This window comes from Oryctolagus cuniculus, chromosome 1 (assembly GCF_051225735.1).
Source record: "Oryctolagus cuniculus isolate XC-2025 breed Fujian yellow rabbit chromosome 1, ASM5122573v1, whole genome shotgun sequence".
Lineage (NCBI taxonomy): Eukaryota > Metazoa > Chordata > Mammalia > Lagomorpha > Leporidae > Oryctolagus > Oryctolagus cuniculus.
In genome coordinates, this window is record NC_142867.1 from 119880941 (window position 1) to 119894025 (window position 13085).

General features: G+C 58.3%; 1 protein-coding gene across 32 annotated transcripts in view; it reads left to right on the forward strand.

The window, feature by feature from the left end:
- The first annotated feature begins 1272 nt into the window (after nucleotides 1-1272).
- The window catches only part of ST3GAL4 (ST3 beta-galactoside alpha-2,3-sialyltransferase 4), a 40393-nt gene continuing 28580 nt past the window's right edge, over nucleotides 1273-13085 (forward strand). For 13 of the 32 annotated variants that reach the window (XM_089327555.1, XM_089328561.1, XM_089330472.1 and 10 more), the window contains exons 1-2: nucleotides 2184-2334; nucleotides 9380-9467. Coding sequence is in view for 6 of the 32 variants with exons in the window: in XM_089329523.1 (XP_089185649.1) it covers nucleotides 11812-11862 (51 nt within the window). In the remaining 26 variants the exon portion in view is untranslated. 32 annotated transcript variants of the gene reach the window in all.

The window sequence follows — 13085 nt, forward strand, 5'->3', positions numbered from 1 at the left end:
TGTCTTGTAGACAGGCCAGCAGGGTGCCGTGGAGTTGGGAGAGGCTGGGATCAAAAAGCACCAGAATTGCTCCCCTCCTGCTTCACAGATGGGTTCTGGGCAGCAACTTAAGCTTCTGGCTGTATTCTTAAGAAACTGGAGGGGAGAGGCCACGAGTAAGCACACTGTGGCCCAGAGGGAGGAGATCAGAATTACAGTCTGCCTCTGAGCACCCAGGAACAACTGGGCCTGGGGTAAGCTGTGTGTGTGTGTGTGTGTGTGTGTGTGTGTGAGAGAGAGAGAGAGAGAGAGAGAGCTGAGTGCAGTTTATAGGTTACAAGAGGTGTTCCACCACACAATAATAGCACACAGTTGTATACAGCACGTTACACTTTCCAAACACCTTCACATCATTGTCTGGTTTCATACCAGCAATAGCCCTTTCAATAAGCCAGTTACTTCCATCCCCCCCCCCCCCCCCAGTAAGAAAACTAAAGCTATTTAGTGGCCGAGAAAGAATTGGAACTCAGGTCTCCAGAAGCAAAACCTGGTTCTTTTTTTTTTCTTTGAGATTTATGTATTTACTATCTATTTGAAAGGCAGAGCAATAAGAGAGAGAGAGAGAGAGAAACCATGTGCTGGTTCCCCTCCCAAATGGCTGCAATGGCCCAGGCTGAAAACAGGAGCCAGGAGCTCCATCTGGGTCTCCCGAGCACTTAGACCATCCTCTGGTGCCTTCCCACACACATCAGCAGGGAGCTGGATCAGAAGGGGAGCAGCCAGGACACACACCAGCGCTCTGATAAGGGAAGCCAACATCGCAGGTGGTGGTTTAACCTGCTGCACAATCCCGCTGGCCCCAGCAGCTGGTTTTTAAGTTCCACTTTATGACAGTCAGGTTTACATGGTTCTTGCAAGAACTGCAAAATAGATTACGATCTGGTTCATCAAAGAGTTGGTCAAGTTTAGTGGCCAGGCTGGTTCTTGGATCAGCTCCACCAGACTCCGGGAATCACCTCGGGCCACGGCCTTACTCTCTCAGAGCTAGCTGTCCTATGGGTAAAACGAGGGCCTCCCCTCTTTCTCTAGGCTTGCCCAGGTCGAAGACTTGGTCATTGTGTTCTTTATGCTCAGCTAAGGCTGAGGCCCAAAGATGATCTGCAGTATTTATTGAATGAGTGCTTGACTGATAAAGCCAAAGGCACCATTCAAAGTGAGACCTTGGTCAAACGCCAGACAGCCCAGGGGCTTTGGGAAGGGTGACTGGAGGCCCACTCTTCCCCCTTGGAGCTTCCTGAGTTAGAGCTTCCCCACAGATAAGCCCTGAGCTCCAGCTGAAGCCAACGGCCACCTTGCACCCACTGTCAGTTACGCTTTGCACTTAGTCACATCCTGCCCTGCCTTCCTGTCTCTGGAGCTGGAACCTCGGCCCCCTGGGGACAGGTAGGGGACTGAGCCTGACACAGCACCTGCTGTTTCCACTAGGGGGTCAGAACACTGCTGATCCACGAGAGGGACCGGTGTGGGGGGCTGTAGCTCCTCCAGCGGGGTGACTTCTGGACTGTTCTTGGGGCTGGCCGTGTCCAGACCTTCAGGGAGACTGCCTGGGCCCCAGGGGTCTGATGGGGTCTTCTGTGAGCCGGTCTGCAAGGGAGTGGTGGGGAGGGAGCAGCTTGGCGGCGGCGGCGGGTGCAGACTCGGGTAGAGGCGCCCAGCGCGTGCACGCGGGAGAGGCAGGACGGCTCCCGGTGCAAGGCCCTCCCACCTCCGTGCCTCGGTTTCCCCAGGGAGGCAAGGACACGGTTCGGCGCGTGGGAGCGCAAGAAGCCCTTTCTTGGGTCTCATTGTCCCCGGGAGGGTGTGGGAGGCTGCACCGGGCACATTCATCTTGTCGCGGCTCACAGGCAGCGTCTGCCCAGGCTCTGTCCTCACCCCATCCGGCTCCCCTGCCGCCGCCCAGCGCCTCTCGCACCCCGAGCCCCGGAGGCGTCCAAGCCGTCCCAAGCCTGCGGTGGGAGCCCGCCCCGCCCGCGCGCCGCCTCGCCCCCGCCCTTCCTCCTCCTCCACCCCGCCCTTCCTCCTCCTCCTCCTCCCCGCCGCTCCGGGAGTCGGCTCCCCGGCCGTGTGCGCAAGCGTGTCCGGCCCCTTCCCCGCCCCCAGCCCGGGCCCGGGCCCGGGCCCGGGCCCCCGCCTCCCCTGCAGGCGGATTTGCCCGCTCCCTGGCCGGCCCCGCGCCCGGGACAGGGACCGGGCGGAGCGGAGCCGTTGCGCCAGCGCTGCGCCGCGGGTCGGTGCGCCTAGCGGATCGGAGCTGTGCGCGGAACTGCCCTGCCCCGCCCCGCTCCACCCGCCGGGGTGAGTACGCGGCAGCCGGGCGCCGGGGCCCCGAGGGAGGGCGGGGAGCGCCCAGGGGTCCCGGGCCGTCCGGCCGCAGCCTTGCGCCGCCGCTCGGGGCGGTGTCGGGCCCTGCACGTGGGCGCAGCACGGCTCGGGGTCGGGTGGGGCGGCCCCGGCCCCGGGGAGCTGCTTCTTGGGGTCGCTTTCCCTGGACCAGGTTTTCGCGGGAAGCCGGATTCTGTTCGCTCCCTTGCAGTGCGCGAACAGGACTGTCCTCTCCGGAAAGTTTCTGTCCCCACCGTGCGCCCGGGCTGGAGAGGCGTCCTCCGCCGCCGCCGGCATCCTCTGAGCCCGGGTCGCTGACCCGACCGAGTGCAGCACACGTGGGCCCTCCTTGCTGGAGGTGACGGGCTTTGCGGTGCGCGCGCGCGCGTGTGTTTGTGTGTGTGCAAGAGTCGCAAGGTCGCCGAGCGGAGCCCAAAGGTCAGGGTTGCCCGCTGAGGGCACAGGGCCACGGTGCCTCCGAGAGCTTCCTGTGTGGTGGGCGGTGCCGAGGAGCCGAGTTGAGAAAGAGTCAGCTGGAGTAGGGTGCAGAGCCCCCTGGGCTCAGCCTGCCTGAGGCTGCTGCTGGCACAGAGGTCTGGCCAGCCCGGAGCGGCCCCCTCCATTCTAGTCTTGGGGGGAGGCCCCCATCTGGCCCCGTGTGAGGCCTGAGTAGCTGATTCCTCTGTTCTGCAGACCGGGTCCCCAGGGCCTGGCTTGGTGGGCCTTTGCCAGAAGGCTGGAGACATAGGCAGCGTTCAGGGGCCCAGCTGTACCCTGTCTGACCTCATGGCCACCCACAGGCTGGCAACCCCCCACGAGCTTCTCTGGAAGTCTGTGCTTTCCGCCACTGGAGGGAGGCACAGTGTGGAAGCCAAGTTCAGGAGGACTTACTCTTGTGGAACCTGGGGAACAGGCCTGGCACAAGTGGCGCAGACCCATGCTGCCGTCTCGTGAGCTGTGTGGGACCAGTTCTTCCGTATCCCCCACCCCCAGGGCTCAGGCCCTGGCATCTGCAAAGGCAGGTTGGAAGTGAGTTATTATGCGTTACGTGCTTTGAAAGGTGTCTGCAGAGAGAGAGGCTGGTTAACATGGTAGAATGGGAGGGGAGAAAAGTCAGTCACCTGCTGGGCTTGAGCTGAGTGTACGTCTAGCTGGAGAGTAGCCTGCTTCTGCTGCTCAGGGACCACTCTCAGAGTGGAGGCCCAGGAAGCCCCTGGCACTGTATGAGCTGTCTCCCCTTCCTTCCCTCACCTTCTCCCTTGCCCGAAGCTGTGACTCACTGGCAACTCCTCAGAAACATTGTCGTGGCCCCTCTACTCCACCCCCCTCCCCAGCCTTTTTAGACTTCACCCATCCAGCTTCCTGCGTAGAACCAAGAACTGGAATGGTCAGAAGTCCTGGAAAGGACCTCCCTTCGCTAGGCACGAGCCGAGAGGCCGGAGCCTCTTGCTTGCGCTGTGTGTTCCCTCCTGCGCTGCGGTCATCCTGGAGTTACCCCATGGGGGCCTGGCATCTGCCTGTGTCTCAGGGGCCACCCTAGGCTTCTTCATCGTCCAGAGCAGCCGCCCCAGAGCTTGTCCCAGTGAGGCTGTGGATGCCTCTCCGAGGGACTCGTAGGCTGCAGGGGAGGGAACACACCATCCTGCACTAGTACGAGACGGTTCGGTGCTGCCAGGTCCCAGGTCCTGGGCTGAGGACAGTCTGCAGGGGCTGGATGGGGAGCTTGGACCTCCAGTAGGTTTTGAAGATCAAGATTATTGTGATCCAGGCAGCTTCCAGAGTCCATCCTCATGCCCAGCCCTCAGCGATAGACCTTGGGCAGCAGAGAACAGCACAATCAAATGATGAGAGGTGGGACACCCCGAGCCCCCAGCACTTGCTCCCGTCTCCTTCCTGCCCAGTCGCAAGGGGCCATGTGTTAGCCATTTCCTTCTAGTGAGCTGATGCTGGTGGCATAGCTCCTGCTGCTTGTTGTCCTTGCCCTGGGGACCCTCCTTCCTTCTCACCTCCCAGGGCCTTGCATGGACGCCTTGGGTCTCCTTTAGGAAATGGCTCGGGCAGGCAGCTTATGGGTGACCATCGTCAGGAGTTCTCCTCTCTCCTTTGTCACCTCTTCCCAGAGGTGTGCAAATGTTCTGAGCACCCCTGGATGGGCTGCTGGCCAAACCTGGCCTTAGGATCACCCCAACCCCCACTGCGTTCCCAGGGAGTGTGTGTGTGTGTGTGTGTGTGTGAATGGTGCTCTTTATTCTGCAAGTGGACCAGAGGACATGGTCAAATGTCACATGTAGCACATGGCACTCAGGCCCCAGCCAGGTGCCCTGGGGCCTCCCATTGACCTTGAGCCCAGCAGGGGACTGAACTTGGGTTGCTGCTTTTCAGGAGGGTGTGGGTGTCCAGAGCTGTGGGTTTGCTTTTCATCTTGGCTGGTCTTTCACCTGCAACCAGGAGCCCCACAGCCAGGCCATGGCCCCAGCTCTTCCCACCCCACTGCCAAAGCTGCTGTGTGGAAAAGTGCTGGGATGGTTCTAGACTCTGCAGCCTTGGGTTCTGCTCTTGGGCTGGCGGGGATGAGGGTGTTGTCGCTTGGACTGACATGAGGTGGGGGTCAGGCTGGACCGGAAGGCCTCGCTGAGCAGCCCTGACACGCTTGGAGTTGAGGGATAGTTGTTTTCCCTGCCTGCAGCTTCTTTCAGTCCCATGCGTGGGGGTCAGAGACTCCAAGATCTTGCCTTCCTGTCTGGAGGCCAGCAGCTAGGAGAGTCTATCAGTGTCGGGGGTGCTGGGCCAGCACATGACTGTGTTTCTGCCTTGGGTCTAGGCTGTTCTCCAGGATGAGCGCGCCAAGGACAGCAGCGATGCTTCTTGTGCCCACCGTCTGCCCTGTGTCCTCTGCCTGCTGTAGCTCGGCTGAACTCCTGTCATAATAAAAAGGGATTTAGCAAATCACAAAAGGTTACCATTTATCAATCAAGCACTTATTAAAAGCCAGATCCAATAAACCTTAAAAAAACGTGCTAGACACTTGCATCATTTCATGGGAGCCTCGCACAACTGTGTGATTAAGCCCATTTATAAGTGAAGAAAGATTGCATTACTTGGCCAAGGTCACACAGCTCATAAGCAGCTGGGAACTGGGCTGGGGGCTTGGATCTAGGCCTGTTGCCAAAACCTGCACTTTCAGCCCAGTTCTTGAGTGCTCCCATGAGCTCATCTTACCCACCCCATCCTGTGATCAATGAGGGCCTGGATGCAGAGGTGTGAAGGGGCTTGCTCAGACCACAGTGTGTTAATAACGAAGGCAGAACCCAAACCCAGCCCTCTGTGTGCTGCCCTGGACCCGGTTCCCACCCTGCCCAGCCCTGAGCCTAGGCCTTGCGCTGGTCTCTGGTCGGCTTTCAGCTGGGCAGGACAGGGTTTTCCTCCTCTCCCGTTCCCTCTTCCCCGCTTCCCTGCCGGCCCCTCCCAGCCCCCACCCTCCTGCTTTCCCGCCGGTAATTGCTTCCATCTGGCCCCTACTCCTTTGGAAATGCGGCTCCTGGCCGCCCACATGGCTTCGAGGCCTCCTTCAGCAACCACGGGCGACACATGGGGAATGGGAGGGGCCCCGCCAAGATCCGAGCACAAGGAGCCCAGCCAAGGTGGCCACTTCGGCGTTTGGAATCCCCCGATTCTGCATCGCTTTGCCTGGCTCTCCTTGGCAGCCCACTCTGGGCTGGCTCAAGGCCGGAGAGGCTCCCCCAAAACCCGATTCTCCATCCAGTGTAGTGGGTGAACTACCTTTGTGCCCAGCAGACAGCCCCAGGGGCCCCCTCTTGCCTTATAGGTTGCAGGAAGGAAGCAGGGGCACACCTGGGTTCCTGCTGCTGGGGACCCACTGGGAGGGAAGCCAGGCAGGGGATGCCAGGGCGGAGGGGTAGGGACCCTGGAGCTCTGGGCATGTGAGGATGAAGCTGACTTGCTTCATTTGGTCTCAGGCAATCGACTCAGAACCAGAGAGATACAGCAGTCGTGTAGTTTGCCCTCATGGAAAGCAAAGTGTGCATGTTCTAAGGGTGCTTTTAACACGTTGACTCCTTAGCATGAGATGATGCAGGATGGGCCGGGAAAGAGCAGCAGAGTCCTCACATAGCCATCTGGAGACCTCGGGAGCACACACCAGTATTCGTGGCAGAGGGAGCTGCCGCAGGCTTTGGCTGTGCCGTGTTTGTGGTGTGGAGTGGCTTTGGCCACTTTTATTACAGTGTACTCTTTCTGAGATTTTCAGATTTTTTTTTTTTCTATGAGAAAGAGCTCCCCTGTTGGCTGGTTGACTCCCCAGATGCCCTACATGGGCAGGGGCTGAAGCTGGGAGCCAGGAACTCAATCCAGGTCTCCTGCATGGGTGGCGGGAACCCAACCATTTGAGCTTGCTGCTTCCCAGGTTCTGCATTAACAGAAAGCTAAAATTGGGAGCCGGAACTGGGAATTAAACCAGGCAGTCCAGTGTGGACGCTGGCATACTAACTGCTGAGCCAAACACTCGTCCCAGATCTTAAGATTTAAAAAAAAAAATATTTATTTGAGAGGCAGAGTTACAGACAGAGAGGGACTGATACATAGAGAGATCTTCCATCCCCTGGTCTACTTCCCAAGCAGCTGCAATGGCAGGGGCTGGGCTGATCTGAATTCAGGAGTCAGGAGCTTCCTCCTGATCTCCCACATGCGTGCAGGGGCCCAAGCAGTTGGGCCATCTTCCACTGCTTTTCTTAGGCTGTTAGCAGGGAGCTGGATTGGAAGTGGAGCAGCTGGGACTCAAACCGGCACCCACATGGGATGCTGGCACTGTAGACGGAGGCTTGCAGTCCCCTGATTTTCTGCTTTGGTCTTTATTGTGTCCCTACTCTGCTTCCTCCTTTCCTGGGACAAAGGGAGGAGAGCTTCCCTCCTGCCAGGTAAACTGTTTGCCAGAGAAGGGCCTGGCCTCAGGCAAGTGCCCTGGTGGGCATGTCTAGAAGTCTGTCCCCTCAGCACCATCCCTGGAGGGCATGCCCCATTCCACCATCCCGTCTCATCTCTGTGCTTGTCACCTCTTCCCGCTAAGCTCCAGGCCCCTGCACAGGCTGTCCCTAGGTCAGTCCCCTCCTTATTCAGAGCCCAGGAGAAGCAACCTTGCCCTAGGAGCCTCACTTCGGGGCAGGGGCTTTTTATGAGGAGGCTTCACCCTCATTTGCTTTGACCCAGACAGCTCACTTATACATATTGGACTCCCATTTGACTGTTTCTTTTGAAACTGGGGCAGAGGGTTTCTTGGCTTTAAAAAGATTTTTTTGCAAACTCCCAAGTAGCAAAAATTTCCCAGTGGCATGCCACTTCCTTGCCGTTACCCCCACAGCCCCCTGTGTGGCTTGGCTACCCACCAATGCTAATGACCTTTTTACATTGTGAATGTCAGCATCAGCGCAGGGCTCTGCTTTGAGAAGTCTTCCCAGCTCACCCAGCACGGTCCCTGCACACCCCTGCCCCACAGAGTTCACCCACACAGGTCTGGCTCCTGTGACATGGAAGGGACCCTGTGCCCAGGATGAGTCCAGAGTGGCCCTGAGTGGGGTACAAGCTGAATCACAGGCAGCTGACTGTGGGGCAGTGCCCCTGGGTGTCCTTGGTGTGGGACCAGGAGATTGTGTTCCTGGAGGCAGGGGGAAGGCTGTTAACTTTGTTCCCTCCGAGAAATTAACACCTCTTAATGAGGTGTCATTCCAGATAAACTGAGCGCTTGGGCTCTCACAGTTTAAATGCTAAGTGGTCTACTTCCCAGGCCTCCAGAGTGGAGCTATGAGCCTGAAGAGTGGCTACTTTCTGGCCCAGGGGACCAAGGGCAGGTGGCCAGGCAGCAGGGACTGCTGGGACATCCTTTGTGTCCTCTCTGTGCATGCCTGAGTCATGTGATCTCAGGCAGGCCTCAGACTTTGTTGGTTTTCCGTCATCACATCTGTTACGTGTAATACACATTACACAGGACTGTGATGCACGGATGAGATAAATGGTTTTCAAGCTGGGAGGGAACCTCCGAGGTTGGCTGATCCTCATTCCATAAGAGGGTAGGACCGCTGCCCTGGCATGCAAGAACTGTTCCATGCGTCCTCCTTTCTGTAAACAAGGGAGCAGAAACTCAGAAAAGTGACTTGTACAGCGTCACACAGCGTCTCTCATTCCAGGCAGGGAAGAGGCAGGGGACTCTTGCCCCACTGGGCTGAGCCTCAGAAGTGACCCTGGCTCCCTCTGCCCCTCTGTTTGCACCCCCAGCTCTACCACCCGCCTGCATTTCTCATTCATCTTGTCTTCTGCAGTCCCCCAAATCTGGGACTTGGAAGTCAGGAGCCCCTGGGGCATGCTGAGCGCCAGGACTGGGTGGACTAAGATGACTGGCCTCAAATGTCCATTTGGATGGACTAGACTGGTCCCGTTGAAAGGGTCAGGTGCAAGGGACTGAGGAATGGGGTGTGCTGATGGAGTGGGGACACTCTCCGCACAGCAGTGGCCTGATCCTCGGACTCACTGCCTCCCCTCCTTCTTGCCCCCTCTTTGGTCCCCTTCCTCCTCTTTTTCTTCCACCTTCTCTGCCTTCCTTGTCTTTCCCCTGTAGATTTCACTCACTTGCTTTGATCTTCCCCCTTGATTTGTTTCTGCCTTCTCTTTCTCTCTGTCCCCTTGTCCCTCTGTTCCCGCCCACCCCCAAGTGTCAGCAATCAGACTGCCTCACAGGGGTGGCTGGTTAGGCTCCCTGGATTGCCAGGGGTGCTCAGCAGAGCCTGCATTAGGAGCCCGAGGGGGCTGCAAATGCCGGCAGCCTTCTGCAGTTGGGTTTGGTGAAGGGACGGTGCCTGCCAAGATTTCACAACACCCTGATCATTAGCATCATTCCTTGTGCCCTCACCTGCTTCCCCAGACCTCTTCCTGGGTGGGTAGCCAGGATCTTGTTCTTCCTGGACAGAGCTTCCCTGGCCTCTGACCTGCCCCCTGCCCCCTCCTGTTCCAGAGCTGCAGCTCTTTCCCTCAGAGGTGCCTGCTAGCATGGAGGGAGCTGGTCAGAGTGGAGAGGCACTTTGTGCTCAGAACCCTTGCAGGTGAGCAACATGACAGCCCGCCACGCCTGGGCTATGCATGGTGTGTGTTCATGCACGTGCCTGTAAGTGTGCAGGGGAGTGAGGACATGGGTGGTGTGTGTGTGACGGAAAATATGGGGTGCACTTGTGTGAGCTGCACCCTCTCTGTCTTGGAGCCTGGCACTGTGCCGCCCTGCCCCTAGCCTGGAGCTTGGCTCTCTGTGGCTGTTGTGACCCTGGCTTTGTGCTGTGACTTTGTTCTATCTTAGGGGCCAGCTGGTCCCTCGCCATGGTCCCACGCAGTGATGACTGATCCCTGGCCACCCATTCAGCTGCCTGGGGCCCCGGGGCCAGTGTTTGTCCCCCAACTCCCAAAATGGAGGCGTGTAGGGGCTTCCTGCCCAGAGCCCCAGCGCTGCCAAGGCGGAGGGAATGGGGAACAGCTGCGTTGGCCCAATCGGCTCCGTATGGATTTGGTTTGACAACAAAGCTCCCTCTGTGTGTTCTCAGGCCCCTTACATAACCCGGGGGTGGGGGCAGGCAGGCAGCAGGAGGGTGGAGATAGGGACGGGGAGATACCAGGATGGGATGGCTAGAAGAGGGGGTAGAGCCAGAGAGACCATTGAGAGGAGGGGTGAGAGGGGGTAGAGTTGGTCTTGAGCTCACAGCTCCACATCCTGCCTCTCAGGAGGGGAAGGGGATGATTCCAGGGCCCTGGGCCGTGCCTCTGGGTGTTGACTTCCTCTCCTGGACCCACCCCACCAGTCCTGGGGGAACTAAAGGGAAGGTTGTGGGACCTGTTTGGGAGTGAGGCAGTGTAGGGTTTGGGGCTGGGCCTCTGAAGTCTATTCTTGACCTCACCTTTGACTGAGCAAATTACGTAAAATCAGGAGTAATTTTCCTCCCTTGCCCTCTGGCTTCTGTTCCCGCCTGCTGGGCCACCCCATGGGGCAGCACCCAGTAGGGCGGGGTTGGGGGAGCAGCCCCTTCTCAGCACGCTCAGCCAGCCTGCCCTCCAAGGCTCCCAGCCATCTGCCTCTCTTCTCATCATCACGACCCCTGCAGCTGTCCAAATAGAACAAGAGGAAAATGTACCCCTTCCAGAACAGCTGGACTGACAGTCCAGCAAGGCCAGGTGAGCTGGCCAGGCCTGGGTGTGTCCTGGGGTGGGGTCGGGAAGGGTATGGTGTCCTGGGGCCCTGATCTGCCTCGCTACTCCCAGGCGGGAGGAATCAGCTGATCAGGAGCAGCCAGGAGGATTGACAAGGCCTCTGGCATCTCCTGCCTTCAGATGGGGCCCAGCCCCCACTGGGGTTGCTTTCTGAGGTTTTTGCAATGTTTTTCTGGCCCCAGCTGATTGCCTGGGCCCTCAGGGTGGTGGTTAACTGCAGACTGCCATGGTCGGTCAGCCATGCTCTTCCACCTAAGCACAGCAGGTCCTCAATGCACAGGGAGCAGGAGCCATGGCCAAGGCCACAGATGATCCGGAACATGGGTTTGGGGCCTAATGGGTGGCAGAGAGCTGGGGTTCTGGGCACTGGGCTCAACGCCTGGCACCACTTTCTTTGATTTTGAGTCTCTAACCTTGGGCTATTCCACGGGACCGTTGGCTGGCTGCTTAGGGGGAGGTGCGTGCTGGGACCGCCCAGACTGGCTGAACAAGCCCAGATTCTGGAATCCTCAGTCCCCAGGCCACCCATCCCTTCCCCCTGGGTCTGGGTGCTAGGCTGATCCTGAAATTGCTAAAACCTCGAGGCTTGAGCCCAGAAGGTCTGGGCTGGTGAGCAGATGGGCTGGGGAGGAGTTTCCCTCACCATCTTCTTTGACTTTCCATTCTGTGGGCCAAGAGGTCCGTCCCTGTCACTCGGAGTAGACAGAGGCTGGGACAGGCGCCGAGGATGGTGAGTGTGTGCCCTGTGGCCCTGGGGACAGGGAGTGCCCTCTGCTGGGCAGCAGCCTCAGCCCTGTTCTTAGCCACGGCCGCAGGCTGTCCCAGGACTCTCCCAGGGTGGCTGGGGCTCCTGTCCAGGGCCTTTGCTAGGTATCCTCCCATCTGTTCTGCAGCCTCGTCCCCCCAGCTAATCCTGAGCTGGAGTCTCTTCCTGGGGGCTAGCTTGACGTGGCAGAGGGCAGGGAGCTCAAGGCTTCTCTTACCCAACTTTTGGAGCCAAAGAGTTCCCCAGAGGGCTGGCGTAGCCACTCCCCGTGGCTCTTGGAGCTCCAGGCTCCCTGGTCGTTGGCTCCAGGGACCTGTAACCTGACAAACAAACTCAGCCAGAGCCAGGGCTCAAATTGGAGCCCAGTGGGCTGGAGGGGAGGCAGGAGCAGCCGCAGCACCCCACTCTGCTCCCACGTTGCAGCAGCAATGCAGGAAGAGGACGCCCTGGCTGAGGGGGGCCCGCAGGCCCCAGAAGCTGTATGTTGGGGGTGGGGAGGGAAGGTGGGAAGGAGTACTGAGGGAGCTGTGTGTGTGTACATAGGCGTCTGTGTGTGGAAGGGTCACTGTGGCTCCGTGTAAGCACCGGTTTTTGTGCACAGAGGAGGGTATTTAGGTTATCGACCAGGGAGGGGTGTGTGTGTGAGTGTGGTCACAGGCACAGAGCAGGGGTGACTTGGGGGCTCTCTGTACACTCATGGTGTAGGGCTACAGCCATGGGTGCTCAGTCACCCACACATTGGCCTCCCACTGGGGCTGGCTGAGCCATGGGCGAGAGGGGGCCCCAGCTTATCTCCGATAACCTGGCCATCAGTCAGGTCCCCTCAGCATTCCTTGTGCTCACCCAGAGGGACCGTTTCTCAGATGCTGCAGTGGTGGGTCTCCCCCAGCAGCACCCACAAGGCCGGCCGCCCCTCCCTCCCCTCACCATCTTCTTTGACTTTGAGGAGAATCACGTAGACAGGAGACTTCAGAAATGTTGTGGAAACATAGAATTAAAAGATAAGCTGCTTTGGGTGCAAAAATTGTTGAGACCCATGCATATGTGGGATTTTTGAGAAATTCATGGGACATGAGTATGTTGAGAAAGCGATGCATGAATTTCAGATTTTTAACTTTTATTTAAAATATTTTTGTGTAATTATTTTCATTTTATTTGAAAAGTAGAGAGAGAGAGAGAGAGAAGAGAGAAAGAGAGGGAGGGAGACAGACAGACAGAGGGGGATCTTCTGTTTGCTGATTTACTCCCCAAATGCCCACAACAGCCAGTCTGAAGCGAGGACTCTGCAACTCAGTGTGGACCTCCCACGTAGGTGGCAGGGACCCACATCCCCGAGCCATCGCCTGCTGCCTCCCAGGGTGTGCATCAGCAGGAAACTGGATCAGATGCAGGCGAGCCAGGACTCAAACCCAGGCAGCGTCTTGACTGCTGCACCAAATGTCCACGGCACTTTAGTTTTTGTTTGGTTTTCCCTCCAGCTTTTTGAAGTCCCTTCCTGTACCTGACTGGTTTAAAAGTCTTGGTCTTGTGAAGCTACGTCAGAGAGGCGTGTTACCTCCTCCTCTGTTCCCAAGCTACGTCAGAGAGGCGTGTTACCTCCTCCTCTGTTCCCCCGGGGTGGGCTGGCTGCTGCAGGAAGGGGAGGGCTTGCTTTTCCTTCACTTCTCTCCCAGGGACCCCCTACCCTCAACCCCACCCCAAC